At 41.6% G+C, this 20,239-nt stretch overlaps 1 protein-coding gene across 1 annotated transcript; it reads right to left on the reverse strand.

Annotated features, from left to right (window-relative positions):
* Positions 1-215: 215 nt before the first annotated feature.
* Positions 216-1,035, reverse strand: LOC129543445 (membrane-associated progesterone receptor component 2-like). Its single transcript, XM_088831195.1, is given in 1 exon segment — positions 216-1,035. A coding segment is annotated over 1 exon segment (672 nt). The 5' UTR covers positions 1,021-1,035; the 3' UTR covers positions 216-348.
* Positions 1,036-20,239: the final 19,204 nt, after the last annotated feature.

Consider the following 20,239-nt stretch of genomic DNA (forward strand, 5'->3'; position numbering starts at 1 on the left):
ACACACTCAAGTAGCAAATACGTATCAGGTTGTCTTTGATTAAAAAAAAAAAGGGGGGGAAAGAAAAAAGGAGAAAATAATCTTGTGACTCTCTTGCTCTTTAAAAATATCCTTGTCTCCTTCTTTTCAGGATGAAGCCCCACAAGACATTACAAATAACTGCAACAAATGAATCTGGCAGCATACATAACGTCTAGTATTCAAATCCATAGTGAGACTCACGTAGCTTGTACAATCTGTTGAATGTTTTTTGCAGCAGGTGAACCAAACCCAAAGATGCTGGACATTCTGTGAAAGGGAGTAAGAATTGCAGTTCTGAAGGCCCCTGACTTTGGTTGTTTACAAAGTTCAGTCCTGTTTATTGTGATCCTTGGTATCTTCTTCATCTGTATATTCTGACGGTTCTTCCCCTGGTTTTAGGAGTCTGCCTACATAATCATATTTTTCTTTAAACTGCATTTCCCATTCTCGAACACTCTCCATTTGTACAGCATTCAAATCTGAGAGATCATCATATTCATCTTTAAGTGCATCTTTATCTAGGCAAAATGTTGCCAGTCCTCTGGAGGCATCCCTACCAGCAAATATCCCATATGGACCCGCCGGGCCGTAGAACTTGCTGCCTTTGGTCACGCCGAAGACTTTCCCATTGACCGCAAGCAGGATGCGAGAGTTGCGAGACCCGTAGTACTGGCGCAGCTGCTCCAAGCTGAAGTCCAGCTTCTTCATACGAGGCAAACAGGCAGCGGGGCTCTCTTCGCCCGCTCCGGCCCCGGCGCCCAGACCCCGCCGCCCCCAGCGCACTCACAGCCGGTATGCCCCCAGCAGCACCAGCGCCACCAGTGCCACGTTCAGCAGCATCTCCCCGCCCCCCATCAGAAGCGCCAATGCCCTTGCGGACCAACCGCCCTCTTCTGCTGCTGCTCCCGCGCCACCCGGGTTCTCGCTTCTACTGTCGCTGCTGCTCTCGCTGCCGCTCCCCAGGGTGCCTAAATTCACGTCCCCATCACCCACCGCCATCACTGCCCGCCAGCGCCTTCCTCTATTTATAATTGTTATATCTTCTTCTTGGATTGATCCTTTGATCATTATGTAGTGTCTTTCTTTGTCTCTTTTCACAGCCTTTATTTCAAAGTCTATATTATCTGATATGAGTATTGCTACTCCAGCTTTCTTTTGGCCTCCATTTGCCAGAAATATGTTTTCCCAGCCCTTCAGTTTCAATCTGTATGTGTCCCTAGGTTTGAGATGGGTCTCTTGTAGACGGCATATATAGGGGTGTTGTTTTTTTATCCATTCAGTCAGTCTTTGTCTTTTGGTTGGGGCATTCAACCCATTTACATTTAAGGTAATTATTGATAAATATGATCCCATTGCCACTTACTTTGTTGTTTTGCGTTCGAGTTTATAAACCTTTTATGTGTTTCCTGTCTAGAGAAGATCCTTTAGCATTTGTTGAAGAGCTGGTTTGGTGGTGCTGAATTCTCTCAGCTTTTGCTTGTCTGTAAAGCTTTTGATTTCTCCTCCATATTTGAATGAGATCCTTGCTGGGTATAGTAATCCGGGTTGTAGATTTTTCTTTATCACTTTATCATACTTTATCACTTTAAGTATGTCTGGCCATTCCCTTCTGGCTTGAAGAGTTTCTATTGAAAGATCAGCTGTTGTCCCTATGGGAATCCCCTTGTGAGTTATTTGTTGTTTTTCCCTTGCTGCTTTTAATATTTGTTCTTTGCATTTTATCTTAATTTGATTAATGTCTTGGGGTGTTTCGCTTTGGGTTTATCCTGTTTGGGACTCTCTGGGTTTCTTGGACTTGGGTGGCTATTTCCTTCCCCATTTTAGGGAAGTTTTCAACTATTATCTCCTCAAGTATTTTCTCATGGCCTTTGTTTTTTTCTTCTTCTTCTGGGACTCCTATGATTTGAACGTTGGGGCATTTGACATTGTCCCAGAGGTCTCTGAGGTTGTCCTCATTCTTTCAATTCTTTTTTCTTTTTTCTTCTCTGATTCATTTATTTCCACCATCCTATCTTCTACTTCACTTATCCTATCTTCTGCCTCACTTATCCTATCTTCTGCCTCCATTAGTCTACTGTTGGTTCCCTCCAGAGTGTTTTTGATCTCATTTATTGCATTATTTATTATTGATTGACTCTTTTTTATTTCTTCTAGGTCCTTGTTAAACTTTTCTTGCATCTTCTCAATCCTTGTCTCCAGACTATTTATCTGTAACTCCATTTTGTTTTCAAGATTTTGGATCAGTTTTACTATCATTATTCTGAATTCTTTTTCAGGTAGACTCCCTATCTCCTCCTCTTTTGTTTGGTTTGGTGTGCTTTTATCATGTTCCTCTACCTGCTGAATATTTCTCTGACTTTTCAACTTGTTTAGGTTGCTATGTTTGGGGTAGCCTTTCTGTATGCTGAAAGTTTGTGGTTCCTCTTTATTGTAGAGGTTGTGCCCTGTGGGTGGGGTTGGATGAGTGGCTTGTCAAGGTTTCCTGGTTAGGAAAGCTTGTGTCAGTGTTCTGATGGGTAGAGCTGTATCTCTTCTCTCTGGAGTGCAATGAAGTGACCAGTAGTGAGTTTTGAGGTGTCTATGGGTTTGGTGTGACTTTTGCAACCTGTATTTTTGTGCTCAGGGTTATGTTTCTGTTTTGTTAGAGAATTAGCTTGGTATGTCTTACTCTGAAACTTGTTGGCTCTTGGGTGGATCTTGGTTTCAGTGTAGGTATGGAGGCTCCTGGATGAGCTCTTGTAGATTAATGTTCCCTGGAGTCAGGAGTTTTCTGGTGTTCTCAAGTTTTGGATTAAAGCCTCCTGCCTCTGGCTTTCAGTCTTATTTTTACAGTAGCCTCAAGACTTTTCCATCCATATAGCACTGATGATAAAACATCTAGGTTAGTGGTGAAAAGATTTTCCACAGTGAGGGACACCCAGAGAGGTTCACAGAGTTACATGGAGAAGAGAAGAGGAAGGAGGGAGATAGAGGGGACTAGGAGGAGAAGAGGGGAAATCAAAAGGGGAGAGAGCAATATAGCCAGTGATCAATTCTCTATTTGCTTTCCACAGTCTGGAACACTCAAAGAGGTTCACAGAGTTCCACAGAGAAGAGAAGAGGGAAGAAGGAGATAGAGGTGACCAGGAGGAGAGGAGGGGGAGTCAAAGGGAGAGAGATCAGTCTAGCTAGTGATCAGTTCCCTAAGTGTTCTCCACAGCCTGGAGCACCCCAAAAGAGTCACAGGGTTAAGTAGAGAAGGAAAGGGGGAGTGAGGAGACAGAGGTGACCTGGGGGAGAAAAAAGAGAGTCAAAAGGGGAGACAGCAATCAAGCCAGTAATCACACTCCTAAGTAAAAATGGGTACTGAAGATTGGATTCTTAAAGGTACAAAATTGATAACAAATACCAAATAGCAAAGATTAAAAATCTAGAGTAGAGGTTAGAATCTCAAAAATACAATTAAAACAAAACAAAATCACAAAAGTTATAAAAAATATATATATGAAATTTACTTTAAAAATAAGGTCTTTTTTGCAAGGTAATAGTAGGTTTTAAAAATGAAAATTAAAGGAGTAATAAATAACTTAAAATTTTTTAAAAAAATTTTTTTAATTTAAAAAAATGATAATAGTAAAATATATCTAGGAATTTCTCTGGAGTTGTTGAGGGCAGTGTGGGGTCAGTTCAGTTTCAGATAGTTCCTTGTTCCAGTTTATACTTCTTCTCAGGGTCTATAGGTCCCTTCCAATGTAGACAATGCTAACTACAGGGTTTTAATCTGTTGCACCTGTCACTTTCATAGCAGTTCCCTCTTCATTGTTTATTTTGGCTTCCTCTGTTTGCAAGTCTCTTCAGTATCTAACTTCCGCCCTGACACAAGGGGGCAAAGGTGGTCATTTATTTAGGCTCACTTGTTTAATTGTGCTGCGGGGAGGGAGGAACAATGCAAACAAATATCACTGGCGTGTGTGGGGAGTGCTCATAGTGTCTGGGCCACACTGGGTTTGACCCCACTCCCGGCGTGTGTGTTTTCCTGGTCAACACTGCTCAGGGTCCAGGTTGCTCTGCAGGGAAACTCTAAAGTGGGTCCTGGGTTGTGTGCACTTCCCAGGTCTAAGCCGCTCAGGTTCAGGTTCTTGAGTACTCCACAAAGGCACAGACTCAGTTGGGCCTGCGTTTTGTGCCCTTCCCAGGTCCAAGCAGCTCAGGTGACCAGGTGCTTGGTAAGCTCACTCTCTCCAGGTGGGGAAGTGCATCTTATCACCTCCCCGGTCCCGGCCGCTCGGTTTCCCAGGTGCACAGCAGGAGCACTGTCTCAAGTGTGTCATGTGTCTCCTCTGGGGAGCTGACCTCTGGCTGTGACCCTCCTGGTGGAGGTCAACCGTCCAGGATCCCAGGAAGATTTGGTTAGCAACTGGGAGCCTGCTTACAGTTTGGTAGAGGGTGCCGTCTCTGGAACCAAGTTTGCCCCTTGCCTTCTGGCTCTGGCTGTTGCCCACCTGCCTCTCTGCCTCTGTTGAAGGATGGACTGGTCCACTGCCAGCTAGCTCTCCTCTGGTATTCGCTCATTCCTTTGTTCTGTGAGAGGACCCAGAAGTGCCTTAGGTTAGAACTCTTCATGGGAAAGTTCTCTCTTTTCTTCTTTTTTTTTTTTCTCTCTCTCTCTCTCTTTCTCTCTGGCTATCCCACAGTTCAGGTTGCTTTCTCATGTTAGCTCCCTCAGATTGCCCTCGGGGCACTCAGGCCCGGTCCTTACCCTAAGCAATTCAGTCTGTGCTTCCCTGTTCAGCCCCGGCTTGCTGATGGCAGACGCGAGCATCTGGGCTACTTCTCCAATGGGAGTTGCAGTTAGGTGCGTAATCTCTCGGTTTTATTTATTTTTTCCTTCCAGTTATGTTGCCCTCTGAGATTCCAAAACTCCCCACACACCTGTCGGTGAGAGGGTTTCCTGGTATTTGGAAACTTCTCCTCTTTTACAACTCCCTCTCCAGGTGGGGTCTCCGTCCCTAACTCTTTTGTCTCTCTTTTTATCTTTTATATTTTGTCCTTCCTCCTTTCAAAGAAAATGGGCTGCCTTTCTGAGTGCCTGGTGTCCTCCACCAGCATTCAGAAGTTGTTTTGTGGTATTTATTCAGTGTTCAAATGATCTTTCGATGAATTTGTTGGGGAGAAAGTGGTCTCCCCGTCCTATTACTCCCCCATCTTAGTACCACCTCCAAGATTTGATTTTAAAAGACAGTGAGGCCTTTGTCTTATTGTTCTCTTCCTCTCTCTCTTGGATCACTCACAAAAGAAAACTAGCTATCATGTGATGAGCAGCCCTCCTAAGGAAGTCCACGTGGCAAGGAATCAAAGCCTTCCAACAGCCATGAATAAGATATCTTGGAAACACATCTTTCAGCCCTGATCAAGCCTTCAAATGACTACAACCCCAGTCAACAGCTTGACTGCGCTTTCATAAAAAAAAACCTTAAACAAGAACCACCAAGCTAAGCTACTCTTAACCTCAGAAAAATGTTTTTGACCCTCAGAAAATAAGTGAGATAATAAACGTTTGTTGTCTTGAGCTGCTAAATTTTGGGGTAATTTGTTTCTTAGCAACAGATGTGATAATAAGACCAGACTGTCAGATAAAATAGTTAAGTTCACAATGAGTGAAGTCAGTTCAGTTTGGTTTAGTTGCTCAGTAGCATACAACTCTTTGCGACCCCATGAACTGCAGCATGCCAGGCCTCTCTGTCCATCACCAAATCCCAGAGCCTGCTCAAACTCTGTCCGTTGAGTCGGTGATGCCATCCAACAATCTCGTCCTCTGTCCTCCTTCCCTCAATCTTTCCCAGCATCAGGGTCTTTTCCAATGAGTCAGTTCTTTGCATCAGATGGCCAAAGAATCGGAGCTTCAGCTTCAGCATCAGTCCTTTCAATGAATATTCAGGACTAATTTCCTTTCATGGGGTTCTCAAGGCAAGTATACTGAAGTGGTTTGCCATTCCCTTCTCCAGGGGACCACATTCGGCTGTGGTCCATGTGATTAGATCAGCTAGTTTCCTGTGATTATGATTTCAGTTTGTCTGCCCTCTGGTGCCCCCTAGCAATACCTACCGTCTTATTTGGGTTTCTCTTACCTTGTTCGTGGAAAGTCTCTTCACAGCCGCTCCAGCAAAGTGCAGCCGCTGTACCTTACCTTGGACGAGGGGTGTCTCCTCAAGGCCGCCCCTCCTGACCTTGAACGCGGAGTAGCTCCTCTCGGCCCTCCTGCGCCCGCGCAGCCACCGCCTGTTGGACGTGGGGTAGCTCCTCTCGGCCGCTGGCCCTGGCCTCAGGCGTGGGGTAGCTCCTCACGGCCGCACCTCTTTCCGTGGTTCGTTGCGCCGGGGCCGGCGTCTCTCGCGTCGCGTCTGCGCCGCCGGGGCCGGCGTCTCTCGCGTCGCGTCTGCGCCGCCGGGGCCGGCGTCTCTCGCGTCGCGTCTGCGCCGCCGGGGCCGGCGTCTCTCGCGTCGCGTCTGCGCCGCCGGGGCCGGCGTCTCTCTATACTTGCCTTGAGAACCCCATGAACAGTAACAAAGGGCAAAATGATAGGATACTGAATGAGGAATTCCCCAGGTCGGTAGGTGCCCAGTATGCTACTGGAGCTCAGTGGAGAAATAACTATAGAAGGAATAAAGGGATGGAGCAAAAGCAAAACCAATACCCAGTTGTGGATGTGACCAATGATAGAAACAAGGTCCGGTGCTGTAAAGAGCAATATTGCATAGGAACCTGGAATGTTAGGTCCATGAATCAAGGCAAATTGGAAGTGGTCAAACAGGAGATGGCAAGAGTGAACGTCGACATTCTAGGAATCAGTGAATTAAAATGGACTGGAATGGGTGAATTTAACTCGGATGACCATTATATCTACTACTGTGGGCAGGAATCCCTTAGAAGAAATGGAGTAGCCATCATGGCCAACAAAAGAGTCCGAAATGCAGTACTTGGATGCAATCTTAAAAATGACAGGATGATTTCTGTTCGTTTCCAAGGCAAACCATTCAATATTACAGTAATCCAGGCCTATGCCCCAACCAGTAATGCTGAAGAAGCCGAAGTTAATCGGTTCTATGAAGACCTACAAGACCTTTTAGAACTAACACCCCAAAAAGATGTCCTTTTCATTCTAGGGGACTGGAATGCAAAAGTAGGAAGTCAAGAAACACCTGGAGTAACTGGCAAATTTGGCCTTGGAGCACGGAATGAAGCAGGGCAAAGGCTAATAGAGTTTTGTCAAGAGAATGCACTGGTCATAGCAAACACCCTCTTCCAACAACACAAGAGAAGACTCTACACATGGACATCACCAGATGGTCAACACCGAAATCAGATTGATTATATTCTTTGCAACCAAAGATGGAGAAGCTGTATACAGTTAGCGAAAACAAGACCAGGAGCTGACTGTGGCTCAGATCATGAACTCCTTATTGCGAAGTTCAGACTTAAATTGAAGAAAGTAGGGAAAACCACTAGACCATTCAGATATGACCTCAATCAAATCCCTTATGATTATGCAGTGGAAGTGAGAAATAGATTTAAGGGACTAGATCTGATTGATAGAGTGCCTGATGAACTCTGGACGGAGGTTCGTGACATTGTACAGGAGACAGGGACCAAGACCATCCCCATGGAAAAGAAATGCAAAAGAGCGAAATGGCTGTCTGAGGAGGCCTTACAAATAGCTGTAAAAAGAAGAGAGGCGAAAAGCAAAGGAGAAAAGGAAAGATATAAGCATCTGAATGCAGAGTTCCAAAGAATAGCAAGGAGAGATAAGAAAGCCTTCCTCAGTGATCAATGCAAAGAAATAGAGGAAAACAACAGAATAGGAAAAACAAGAGACCTCTTCAAGAAAATTAGAGATTCCAAGGGAACTTTTCATGCAAAGATGGGCTCGATAAAGGACAGAAATGGTATGGACCTAACAGAAGCAGAAGATATTAAGAAGAGGTGGCAGGAATACACAGAAGAACTGTACAAAAAAGATCTTCACGACCAAGATAGTCACGATAATGTGATCACTGACCTAGAGCCAGACATCTTGGAATGTGAAGTCAAGTGGGCCTTAGAAAGCATCACTAGGAACAAAGCTAGTGGAGGTGATGGAATTCCAGTTGAGCTATTTCAAGTCTTGAAAGATGATGCTGTGAAAGTGCTGCACTCAATATGCCAGCAGATTTGGAAAACTCAGCAGTGGCCACAGGACTGGAAGAGGTCAGTCTTCATTCCAATCCCAAAGAAAGGCAATGCCAAAGAATGCTCAAACTACCGCACAATTGCACTCATCTCACACGCTAGTAAAGTCATGCTCAAAATTCTCCAAGCCAGGCTTCAGCAGTATGTAAACCGTGAACTCCCAGATGTTCAAGCAGGTTTTAGAAAAGGCAGAGGCACCAGAGATCAAATTGCCAACATCCGCTGGATCATGGAGAAAGCAAGAGAGTTTCAGAAAAACATCTATTTCTGCTTCATCGACTATGCCAAAGCCTTTGACTGTGTGGATCACAATAAACTGTGGAACATTCTGAAAGAGATGGGAATCCCAGACCACCTGACCTGCCTCTTGAGAAACCTGTATGCAGGTCAGGAAGCAACAGTTAGAACCGGTCATGGAACAACAGACTGGTTCCAAATAGGAAAAGGTGTACGTCAAGGTTGTATATTGTCACCTTGCTTATTTAACTTATATGCAGAGTACATCATGAGGAACGCTGGGCTGGAAGAAGCACAAGCTGGAATCAAGATTGCTGGGAGAAATATCAATAACCTCAGATATGCAGATGACACTACCCTTATGGCAGAAAGTGAAGAGGAACTCAAAAGCCTCTTGATGAAAGTGAAAGAGGAGAGTGAAAAGGTTGGCTTGAAGCTCAACATTCAGAAAACAAAGATCATGGCATCTGGTCCCATCACTTCATGGGAAATAGATGGGAAAACAGTGGAAACAGTGTCAGACTTTGTTTTTTTGGGCTCCAAAATCACTGCAGATGCTGATTGCAGCCATGAAATTAAAAGACACTTGCTCCTTGGAAGGAAAGTTATGACCAACCTTGATAGTATATTAAAAAGCAGAGACATTACTTTGCCGACCAAGGTCCGTCTAGTCAAGGCAATGGTTTTTCCCGTGGTCATGTATGGATGTGAGAGTTGGACTGTGAAGAAAGCTGATCGCCGAAGAATCGATGCTTTTGAACTGTGGTGTTGGAGAAGACTCTTGAGAGTCCCTTATACTGCAAGGAGATCCAACCAGTCCATTCTAAAGGAGATCAATCCTGGATGTTCATTGGAGGGACTGATGCTAAAGCTGAAACTGCAATACTTTGGCCACCTCATGCGACGAGTTGACTCACTGGAAAAGACTCTGATGCTGGGAAAGGTTGGGGGCGGGAGGAGAAGGGGACGACGGAGAATGAGATGGCTGGATGGCATCACCGACTCTGTGGACATGAGTTTGAGTGTGCTCCGGGAGTTGGTGATGGACAGGGAGGCCTGGCGTGCTGTGATTCATGGGGTCGCGGAGAGTCGGACACGACTGAGCGACTGAACTGAACTGAACTGAACTGAACTGAACTGAATTTCCTTTAGGATTGACTGGTTTCATTTCCTTGCAGCTCAAGGGACTCTCAAGAGTCTTCTTCAACACCAAATTTCAAAAGCATCAATTCTTTGGCACTCAGTTTTCTTTATGGTCCAAGTCAATCATCTTTAATGTCATACCCTCTAAGCACTACTTCATAATCCAACAACAGGCATTTTCAAAGAATACATGTAGCTAGAACTCCTATACACTGTCTGTGGGAGTGTAAATTATTGTAGCCACTTTTGAAAACTATTTGGTAAGTATCTATTTAAGCTAAACATAGCCTAGCTATGACCCAGCAATTTCACTCCCAGAAAAATACCCAAAAGAAATTGGTGCAAATATTTATCAAACAATATGTATGAGTGCACATAGAAACTTTATTTATAAGAACCAAACATTATATATAACTCAAATGTTTATGCACAAAAGAACAGATAAATAAGTTGTAGTATATTTCTAAAATGGAATATTGCGCAGCAATGAAAAAGAATAAACTACAACTGCAAGCACAACAACATGGATGAATCTCACCTCATAATTTTAAGTCAAAGAAGCCAGACAGCAAATATTATATAATTATAATTCATTATAATTCATAATTCAGCAAAGATTATATAATTTATTTTATATAAAGTCTAACTTATATGCAGAATACATCATGAGAAATCTGGGCTGGAGGAAGTACAAGCTGGAATCAAGATTGCCAGGAGAAATATCGATAACCTCAGATATGCAGATAACACCACCCTTTTGGCAGAAAGTGAAGAACTAAACAGCCTCCTGATGAAAGTGAAAGAGGAGAGTGAAAAAGTTGGCTTAAAGCTCAGCATTCAGAAAACTAAGATCACGGCATCCGGTCCTGTCACTTCATGGCAAATAGATGGGGAAACAGTGGAAACAGTGGATGACTTTATTTTTCTGGGCTCCAAAATCACTGCAGATGGTGATTGTAGCCATGAAATTAAAAGACGCTTACTCCTTGGAAGGGAAGTTATGACCAACCTAGACAGCATTTTAAAAAGCAGAGACATTACTTTGTCAACAAAGGTCCATCTAGTCAAGGCTATGGTTTTTCCAGTAGTCATGTACAGATGTGAGAGTTGAACTATAAAGAAAGCTGAATGCTGAAAAATTGATGCTTTTGAACTGTGGTGTTGGAGAAGACTCTTGAGAGTCCCTTGGACTGCAAGGAGATCCAACCAGTCCATCCTAAAGGAGATCAGTCCTGGGCATTCATTGGAAGGACTGATGTTGAAGCTGAAACTCCAATAATTTGGCCACCTGATGCGAAGACCTGACTTGTTTGAAAAGACCCTGATGCTGGGAAAGATTGAGGGCAGAAGGAGAAGGGGATGACAGAGGATGAGATGGTTGGATGGCATCACCAAGTCAATAGACATGGGTTTGAGTGGACTCCGGGAGTTGGTGATGGACAGGGAGGCCTGGCATGCTGTGGTTCATGGTGTCACAAAGAGTTGGACACAGCTGAGCAAGTGAACTGAACTGAAGAACAGAGAAAACCAACCCTTGCATAGAAATCAAACCATAGATACTTTTTTGGGGGGGATAATATGGAAAGGGACCAAAAAAAAGAGCTTTCTAGAGGGCTAGAAGTGTTCTATATCTTGATGTAGGTGGAGTCTAACTGATATACCTTCACATAAAAATACATTAAACAGTGCACTTAAGGTTTGTGCACTTTTCTGCACATATATTAGATTTAACAACAAGCTCTGAACTTTTAACATGGTTAAGATCCAGTTCCAGAATTACCAAAAGGAAATTGTTTTCTTTTCAGCTTTATGATTGTCTATAATTTTTATTTTTATAACAAGTATGCACCTTTTTTAATTTAAAAATGTCAGTTCAAAAAAACTGTACATTACAATTTAGCTGTCATTTATTATAACTATGAAATAGCCAAAAGACTAGGAGAAAATACACTGAAATGTTAAATGATTTTTCTCTCCAGAAAAAGGAGTAATTAATTTTTTCTTATTTTTATGTTTCTCTATTTTCAGCATGCAGTGTTGAGCATGAATTGCTTTTATAAGAGGGAAATATGTTTAAAGTTTGACTGGCAGAGCTGTCCTTTGCCATAACTGTTACCAGGAGCACCAGGACAGGAAGATGAGCCAAAACATAGTATTTCTGAGGAACTTGTGGAATGGTTTACTGACAGAGGGTTACATTTTTCAAGGTTTGTATTAGATTTTAAAATATGTTATTTCATGTCATTTTAAATAGGTTTTACTTGACCTATAGGACAATGCATGCAGTAAGTATGGAATAAATATTTATTTTATGAACAAATAGGAGCATTAAAGAAGTCTGTCGGCTCATGTGCATTATATATATTATGTACTAGTATAATTCACCAAAATTTTAAAGTCAACTGTTGTAGCCTAGTGAACAACTGTGAATAGAGTCTCCAAAGGCCACTCATCTCAGAGCATCCTTCTTATGCAATGAGACTTTCCCTGCAACACTCTAGGCAACTTTGGCCTATCCAAGCAGACACAAAACACAAAATCAAGCAGAGAAGACTATAAATGTTTCCCTATGAGAAATTTTATGTATCTATCTTTACTTATGCATCTATCTACTACTTTTATGATTTAAAAGGCAAAGCAAAATCATTGTGCAAACAGAAAATATTAGAAAATACAAAAAATGAATTCTTCATAAATATTAAAAAATACAAAAAATTAATTCTTCATAATACCACAATGAAAGATCATTATTATTAATTTAATGCATATTTTGACTTTCAGATTAATTCATATTTTAAATTATTTGAGCTTCTTTTTTCCATGTAACTAATTATATCATGTGCTCTTCCCATGTCATTAAAAATTCTATAAAAACATGCTTTTCTGTGTTGTGTAATATATTCAGGTATACAATAATTTATCTAATAATCCCTCTGTTTTAGCATATTTAGGTTTCTCTTTCTTTTCTTTAATTTCCCACACGGTACACTTCACCCTTCTGACTCATTTTGTAACTAGACGCTGGTATCTCTTAATTTCACTCATCCCCACATCCTCTTTCCCTCCAGCAATGACTTGTTTTCCCTCTGTATCTATGTTTCTGTTTCTATTTTCATATGTTTGTTCATTTGTTCTGTATTTTAGATTTCACATATAAAGGAAGTGATATGGTATTTTTCTTTCTCTGCATGACATTTCACTTAGCATAATACCCTCTAGTATTATGAGGCTAGTGAAAACCCTGGCTTAAAACTCAACATTCAAAAAACTAGATCATGGCATCCGGTCCCATCACTTTATGGCAAATAGATGGGAAAACAATGGAAACAGTGACAGACTTTATTTTCCTGGGCTCCAAAATCACTGTAGATGGTGACTGCAGTCATGAAATTAAAAGATGCTTGCTCTTTGGAAGAAAAGCTATGACCAACCTAGACAGCATATTAAAAAGCAGAGATTACTTTGCCGACAAAGATCCATCTAGTCAAAGCTATGGCTTTTCCAGTAGTCATGCATGAATGTGAGAGTTGGAGCATAAAGAAAGCTGATCGCCTAAGAATTGATGCTTTTGAACTGTGGTGCTGGAGAAGACTCTTGAGAGTCCCTTGGACTGCAAGGAGATCAAACCTAAAGGAAATCAGTCCTGAATATTCATTGGAAGGGTTGATGCTGAAGCTCCAATTCTTTGGCCACCTGATGTGAAGAACTGACTCATTGGAAAAGACCCTCATGCTGGGAAAGACTGAAGGCAGGAGGAGAAGGGGACAACAGAGGATGAGATGGTTGGATGGCATCACCAACTCGATGGAAATGAGTTTGAGCAAGCTCCAGGAGTTTGTGTTAGACAGGGAAGCCTGGCCTGCTGCAATCCATGGGACTGCAAAGAGCTGGACACGACTGAGTGACTGAAATGACTGAATAACCTCTAGGCCAATCAAGTTGTTGAAAATTGAAAAATTTCATTCTTTTACATGGTTGAGTAATAGTCCACTGTATATATGTATACCACATCTTCATTATCCATCTATCAGTAAATAACAACTTAGATTGTCTCCATAGCTTAGCTTATTGTGAACAATGTTACAATGAACTTGAGTACATATACCATCTCAAATTACTGTTCGATCTCTGGGTTGGAAAACGTCTCCTGCATTGGCAGGCAAGTTCTTTGCCAATGCACCATCTGGGAAGGGCTGGCAATAGTAAGGTTAAATTTTCTCATCTCATCCAAATGCCTAAAGTAAAGGATAAGTATGCCTTTAAGATGTAATCTTTGATTATCAGTCTTAGGCCAACAAAGTGTACAGATCAAAGGTGACACTTGTTATTCATTACTGTACATTTCTTAAACTGCAAACTAACAAATCAAATCCATTGGAAGTTACATATCTGAACTCTTTCCACATTATTTCTTTCTCCTTGTTAGTATTTTTTTTAATTTATTTATTTATTTGCATTACAATAGTTTAATATGAACAATCAGAACTAATGAACAGTATAACAATATTTTACAACTGAAATAATTAAAATAAACTATAAAATTACTACATAAAACAGGTCTGATATAGCTTTTTTACTTTCTATGATCTCTTCAGTGCTGCAAACCATTTCTTTTTTTTTTTTCATGTTTTAATAAACACTTCGTCTTTTTGTATTGCTTTCTTTTTCATCACAATAATAGAAATATAACACCATATATCACTGTAAAACACATTTCCACATAAATGCTGATAAGCACAAAATGTTTTTCATCATTTACATTTTAACTCTAATAATATATGGCAGGATTAAAGCTGCATCCATCATGTGTCTAACTAACCTTGCTGTAATGAATTTTTAAATGTAATGGTTTCTGTTGCAAAGTAAAATCGTACATAATGTCTAGTGACACAGTACGCTGGTGGATGGGTGGTTTTGGAAAATGGAAATGCAACTTCATTTTTAATTAAATTTATAAACTTCACCACCTCCACCTCCAGCCAGCTTCCCAACCCTCCCTCCCACCACCATTATTTATTTATTTTAAATGAGGCTTTTAATTAATGTTTGACAGAGCTGATTCAGGTTGAATAGACTAAATTTCTTTAAACAAACTTACTTATACTCCAGAGTCCTTTAAAAACTTAATAGCATTTATACATTGAAGGTATTTGATTTTCTTGTAACTAGCACTTCAAATGCAACAAGCATTTGAAGCAACAAGCATTTGACCCAACAAGTAAAACTTTCTACAGTTCATAACTTTTATAAATAAAATAAATTAAATGTACAGTGAATAAGTTCTCTGAAATATTTCAATATTTCTGCAGGTTTAGTAACATCATAAAATACATTTCAACTAAAATTCACAAATCTAAAAACCTGTTAGGCATTTTTAGGCGTTTTAAGTTGGAAATGAAGGCCAATGTTACATCGTAATATGCCAATTACAAATAGTACTTCAAATAGCAGATACTACAGTTTGTCCCAAACTTTAAAAACTATTCATGAACTCAACACTGAACTATTGATGGCTATGAGAATTGTTTCCTAGCCTTTTTGAAAATTTCAACCCATTTACGTTTAAGGTAATTATTGATAAGTACGGTCCCATAACCATTTTCTTTATTGCTTTGGGTTCAAGTTTATACACTCTTTCTGTGTATCCTGTCTATAGAAGATCCTTTAGCATTTGTTGGAGAGCTGGTTTGGTGATGCTGAATTCCCTCAGCTTTTGCTTGTCTGTAAAGCTTTTGATTTCTCCTTCATATTTGAATGAGATCCTTGCTGGGTATAGTAATCTGGGCTGTAGGGTATTTTCTTTCATCACTTTAAGTATGTCTTGCCACTCCCTTCTGGCCTGAAGAGTTTCTGTTGAAAGATCAGCTGTTATCCTTATGGGAATCCCCTTATGTGTCATTTGCTGCTTTTTCCTTGCTGCTTTTAATATTTGTTCTTTGTGTCTGATCTTTGTTAATTTGATTAATATGTGTCTTGGAATATTTCGCCTTGGGTTTATCCTGTTGGGGACTCTCTGGGTTTCTTGGACTTGGGTGATTATTTCTTTCCCTATTTTAGGGAAGTTTTCAACTATTATCTCTTCAAGAATTCTCTCATGGTCTTTCTTTTTGTCTTCTTCTTCTGGGACTCCTATGATTCGAATGTTGGAGCGTTTAACATTGTCCCAGAGGTCTCTAATATTGTCCTCATTTCTTTTAATTCGTTTTTCTTTTTTCCTCTCTGTTTCATTTATTTCTACAATTCTATCTTCTAGTTCGCTAATCCTGTCTTCTGCCTCTGTTATTCTATTGTTTGTTCCCTCCAGAGTGTTTCTGATCTCATCTATTGCATTATTCATTGTATATTGACTCTTTTTTATTTCTTCTAAGTCCTTATTAAATCTTTCTTCCATCTTCTCAATCCTTTTCTCCAGGTTATTTATCTGTAACTCCATTTTGCTTTCAAGATTTTGAATCATTTTCACCATCAAAATTTGAAATTCTTTATCAGGTAAATTCCCTATATCTTCTTCTTTTGTTTGTGTTGGTGGGCAATTATCTTGTTCCTTTACTTGCTGGGTATTTCTCTGCCTCTTCATCTTGCTTATATTGCTTTGCTTGGGGTGGCCTTTCCCTCTTCTTGCAGTTTGTGGAGTTCTCTTTATTATGTAGTTTCTTCGCTGTGTGTGGGGTTGGACGGGTGACTTGTCCGGATTCCCTGGTTAGGGAAGCATGTGTCGGTGTTCTGGTGGGTGGAGCTAGATTTCTTCTCTCTCCTTTAGAAGACAATGGGCTGCTTTTCTGGGAGCCTGATGTCCTCTGCCAGTATTCAGAAGTTGTTTTGTGGACTTTACTCCGCGTTCAAATGTTCTTTTGATGAATTTGTGGGGGAGAAAGTGGTCTCGCCGTCTTATCCCTCCGCCATCTTGTTCCTTCCTCCCCAGAACACTGGATTCTTATATTCCACTTGGTCGTGGAGTATCTCTTCCCAGCTGCTCCAGCAAGGTGCAGCCGCTGTACCTTACCTTGGACGAGGGGAATCTCCTCAAGGCCGCCCCTCCTGCTTTGAATGTGGATCAGCTCCTCTCGGCCCTCCAGTGCCCAAGCAGCCACCGCCTCCTGGACGTGGTACAGCTCCTCTCGGCCACCGCCCTAACCCTGGGCGCGGGGTAGCATCTCTCAGTCACAATTCTGCACGTGGTCGGTTGCGCCGGAGCCGGGCGTCTCTTGCGTCTGCGCCGCCGGAGCCGGGCGTCTCTTGCGTCTGCAACCCTTGTTAGTATTTTAGAATTCCTATTGTGAGTGGTCAGTTTTCTAAAATAGATCAAATGTTCCCCACCCCCACCAGAAGTATACAAAGGGCCCATACGTAATTTTTTTAACATGTACACTACATCATATTGACAATAATGAGACATTTAGCACAGGGGTGTACTAGTTAGGATTCTTCAGAGAAACAGAATAAAGTATTAATATATCTAGTAAAAGAGATTTATTGTAAGGCATTGGCTCACAATTGTGATGGCTTGCAAGTCTGAAATCTATAGGGCTGGTGAGTAGGCTATAAGAGCACAAGATATTGCAGTCTTGAGTTTGAAATCCACAGGGAAGGCCAAGCAAGTTGGAAACCCAGGCAAAGTTTCTATGATGGATTCTTGAGGCATAATTCTTTTTTCTTTAGGAAATCTCAGCCTTTGCTTTGAAGGCCTTCAGCTGATTGAATGAGTCCCAGCCATATTATGAAGAATAACCTGCTTTACTTAAAGCCTTGTGACTGTAAATGCTTATCACATCTAAAATATACCTTCATAGCAATATCTAGCGGAGAAGGCAATGGCAAGCCACTCCAGTACTATTGCCTAAAAAATCCCATGGATGGAGGAGCCTGGTAGGCTGCAGTCTGTGGGGTCACTAAGGGTCAGACACGACTGAGCGACTTCACTTTCACTTTTCACTTTCACACATTGGAGAAGGAAATGGCAACCCACTCCAGTGTTCTTGCCTGGAGAATCCCAGGAACGGGGGAGCCTGGTGGGCTTCCGTCTATGGGGTCACACAGAGTCGGACACGACTGAAGTGACTTAGCAGCAGTAGCAGCAGCACCAATATCTAGACTACTCCTTGACCAAATAACTGGGCACATAGCCTAGCCAAGTTGATAGATAACATTAACCATCACAGGGGGTGTTTAGTTGAGTTGGGTTCAGATTTATGATGGTGGTAGTAGTTATAATGGTAATATCAAGGAACTATAATGTTTCCTCCATTAGAATTTTTCTGCATGTTCACATGGTAAGATAGGCTATGGTAAGATAGCTGCAATAAGGAGTTCATGATCTGAGCCACAGTCAGCTCCTGGTCTTGTTTTTGCTAATTGTATACAGCTTCTCCATCTTTGGCTGCAAAGAATATAATCAATCTGATTTCAGTGTTGACCATCTGGTGATGTCCATGTGTAGAGTCTTCTCTTGTGTTATTGGAAGAGGGTGTTTGCTATGACCAGTGCATTCTCTTGACAAAACTCTATTAGCTTTTGCCCTGCTTCATTCCGAATGTGAAGTCAAGTGGGCCTTAGAAAGCATCACTACGAACAAAGCTAGTGGTGGTGATGGAATTCCAGTTGAGCTATTTCAAATCTTGAAAGATGATGCTGTGAAACTGCTGCACTCAATATGCCAGCAAATTTGGAAGACTCAGCAGTGGCCACAGGACTGGAAAAGGTCAGTCTTCATTCCAATCCCAAAGAAAGGCAATGCCAAAGAATGCTCAAACTACCGCACAATTGCACTCATCTCACATGCTAGTAAAGTCATGCTCAAAATTCTCCAAGCCAGACTTCAGCAATATGTGAACCGTGAACTCCCAGATGTTCAAGCAGGTTTTAGAAAAGGCAGAGGCACCAGAGATCAAATTGCCAACATCCGCTGGATCATGGAGAAAGCAAGAGAGTTTCAGAAAAACATCTATTTCTGCTTCATTGACTATGCCAAAGCCTTTGACTGTGTCGATCACAATAAACTGTGGAACATTCTGAAAGAGATGGGAATACCAGACCACCTGACCTGCCTCTTGAGAAACCTGTATGCAGGTCAGGAAGCAACAGTCAGAACTGGGCATGGAACAACAGACTGGTTCCAAATAGGAAAAGGAGTGCGTCAAGGCTGTATATTGTCACCTTGCTTATTTAACTTATATGCAGAGTACATCATGAGGAACACTGGGCTGGAAGAAGCACAAGCTGGAATCAAGATTGCCAGGAGAAATAATCTCGGATATGCAGATGACACCACCCTTATGGCAGAAAGTGAAGAGGAACTCAAAAGCCTCTTGAGGAAAGTAAAAGAGGAGAGTGAAAAGGTTGGCTTGAAGCTCAACATTCAGAAAACAAAGATCATGGCATCTGGTCCCATCACTTCATGGGAAATAGATGGAAAAACAGTGGAAACAGTGTCAGACTTTATTTTTGGGGGCTCCAAAATCACTGCAGATGCTGATTGCAGCCAGGAAATTAAAAGACGCTTACTCCTTGGAAGGAAAGTTATGACCAACCTTGATAATATATTAAAAAGCAGAGACATTACTTTGCCAACCAAGGTCCATCTAGTCAAGGCTATGGTTTTTCCCGTGGTCATGTATGGATGTGAGAGTTGGACTGTGAAGAAAGCTGATCGCCGAAGAATTGATGCTTTTGAACTGTGGTGCTGGAGAAGACTCTTGAGAGTCCCTTGTACTGCAAGGAGATACAACCAGTCCATTCTAAGGGAGATCGATCCTGGGTGTTCATTGGAAGGACTGATGCTAAAGCTGAAACTGCAATACTTTGGCCACTTCATGCAATGAGTTGACTCACTGGAAAAGACTCTGATGCTGGGAAAGGTTGGGGGCGGGAGGAGAACGGGACGACAGAGAATGAGATGGCTGGATGGCATCACCGACTCTGTGGACATGGGTTTGAGTGAACTCCGGGAGTTGGTGATGGACAGAGAGGCCTGGCGTGCTGTGATTCATGGGGTCGCGGAGAGTCGGACACGACTGAGCGACTGAACTGAACTGAACTGAACTGAAGATAGCTGCAATTCAGAAACCAGGCTGCTAAGATATTAAGCTATTTTGCAAAATGTTATGCAATCAAATTCTACATAATTCTATTATGGCATGCTATTAACACAGTCAAAATTATATGGTTAATATTTGTAATTGACTATTGGATTTACAGTGGTTCTAATAACTTTGTGATAAAATTAGAATTAATCTATGTCAATAGACGAGTCAAAATATGGAGTGATTATTTAAATACTAGTAATTTAAATTTGGGCTTCCCTTGTAGCTCAGTCAGTAAAGAATCTGCCTGCAGTGCAAGAGACCCGGGTTTGATCCCTGGGTTGGGAAGATCCCCTGGAGAAGGAAATGGCAACCCACTCCAGAATCCTTGCCTGTAAAATCTCATGGACAGAAGAGCCTGGTGGGCTGCAGTCCATGGGGTCGCAAAGAGTTGGGCACGACTGAGAGACTAACACTAACATACTAATTTAAATTTATATATGTAAAAATTTTAAATGACTCTTTTCTCATCAGCCTAGGTCATAAAAATAGGCTAAATAAGGATTTCAACTATCAAAGTCAATCTTAGAAGGCAAAGTAAGTAGGTGGAGAAT

The sequence above is a fragment of the Moschus berezovskii genome, chromosome 23, assembly GCF_049115385.1.
Source record: "Moschus berezovskii isolate FMDL1 chromosome 23, NW_MosBer_1.0, whole genome shotgun sequence".
NCBI lineage: Eukaryota > Metazoa > Chordata > Mammalia > Artiodactyla > Moschidae > Moschus > Moschus berezovskii.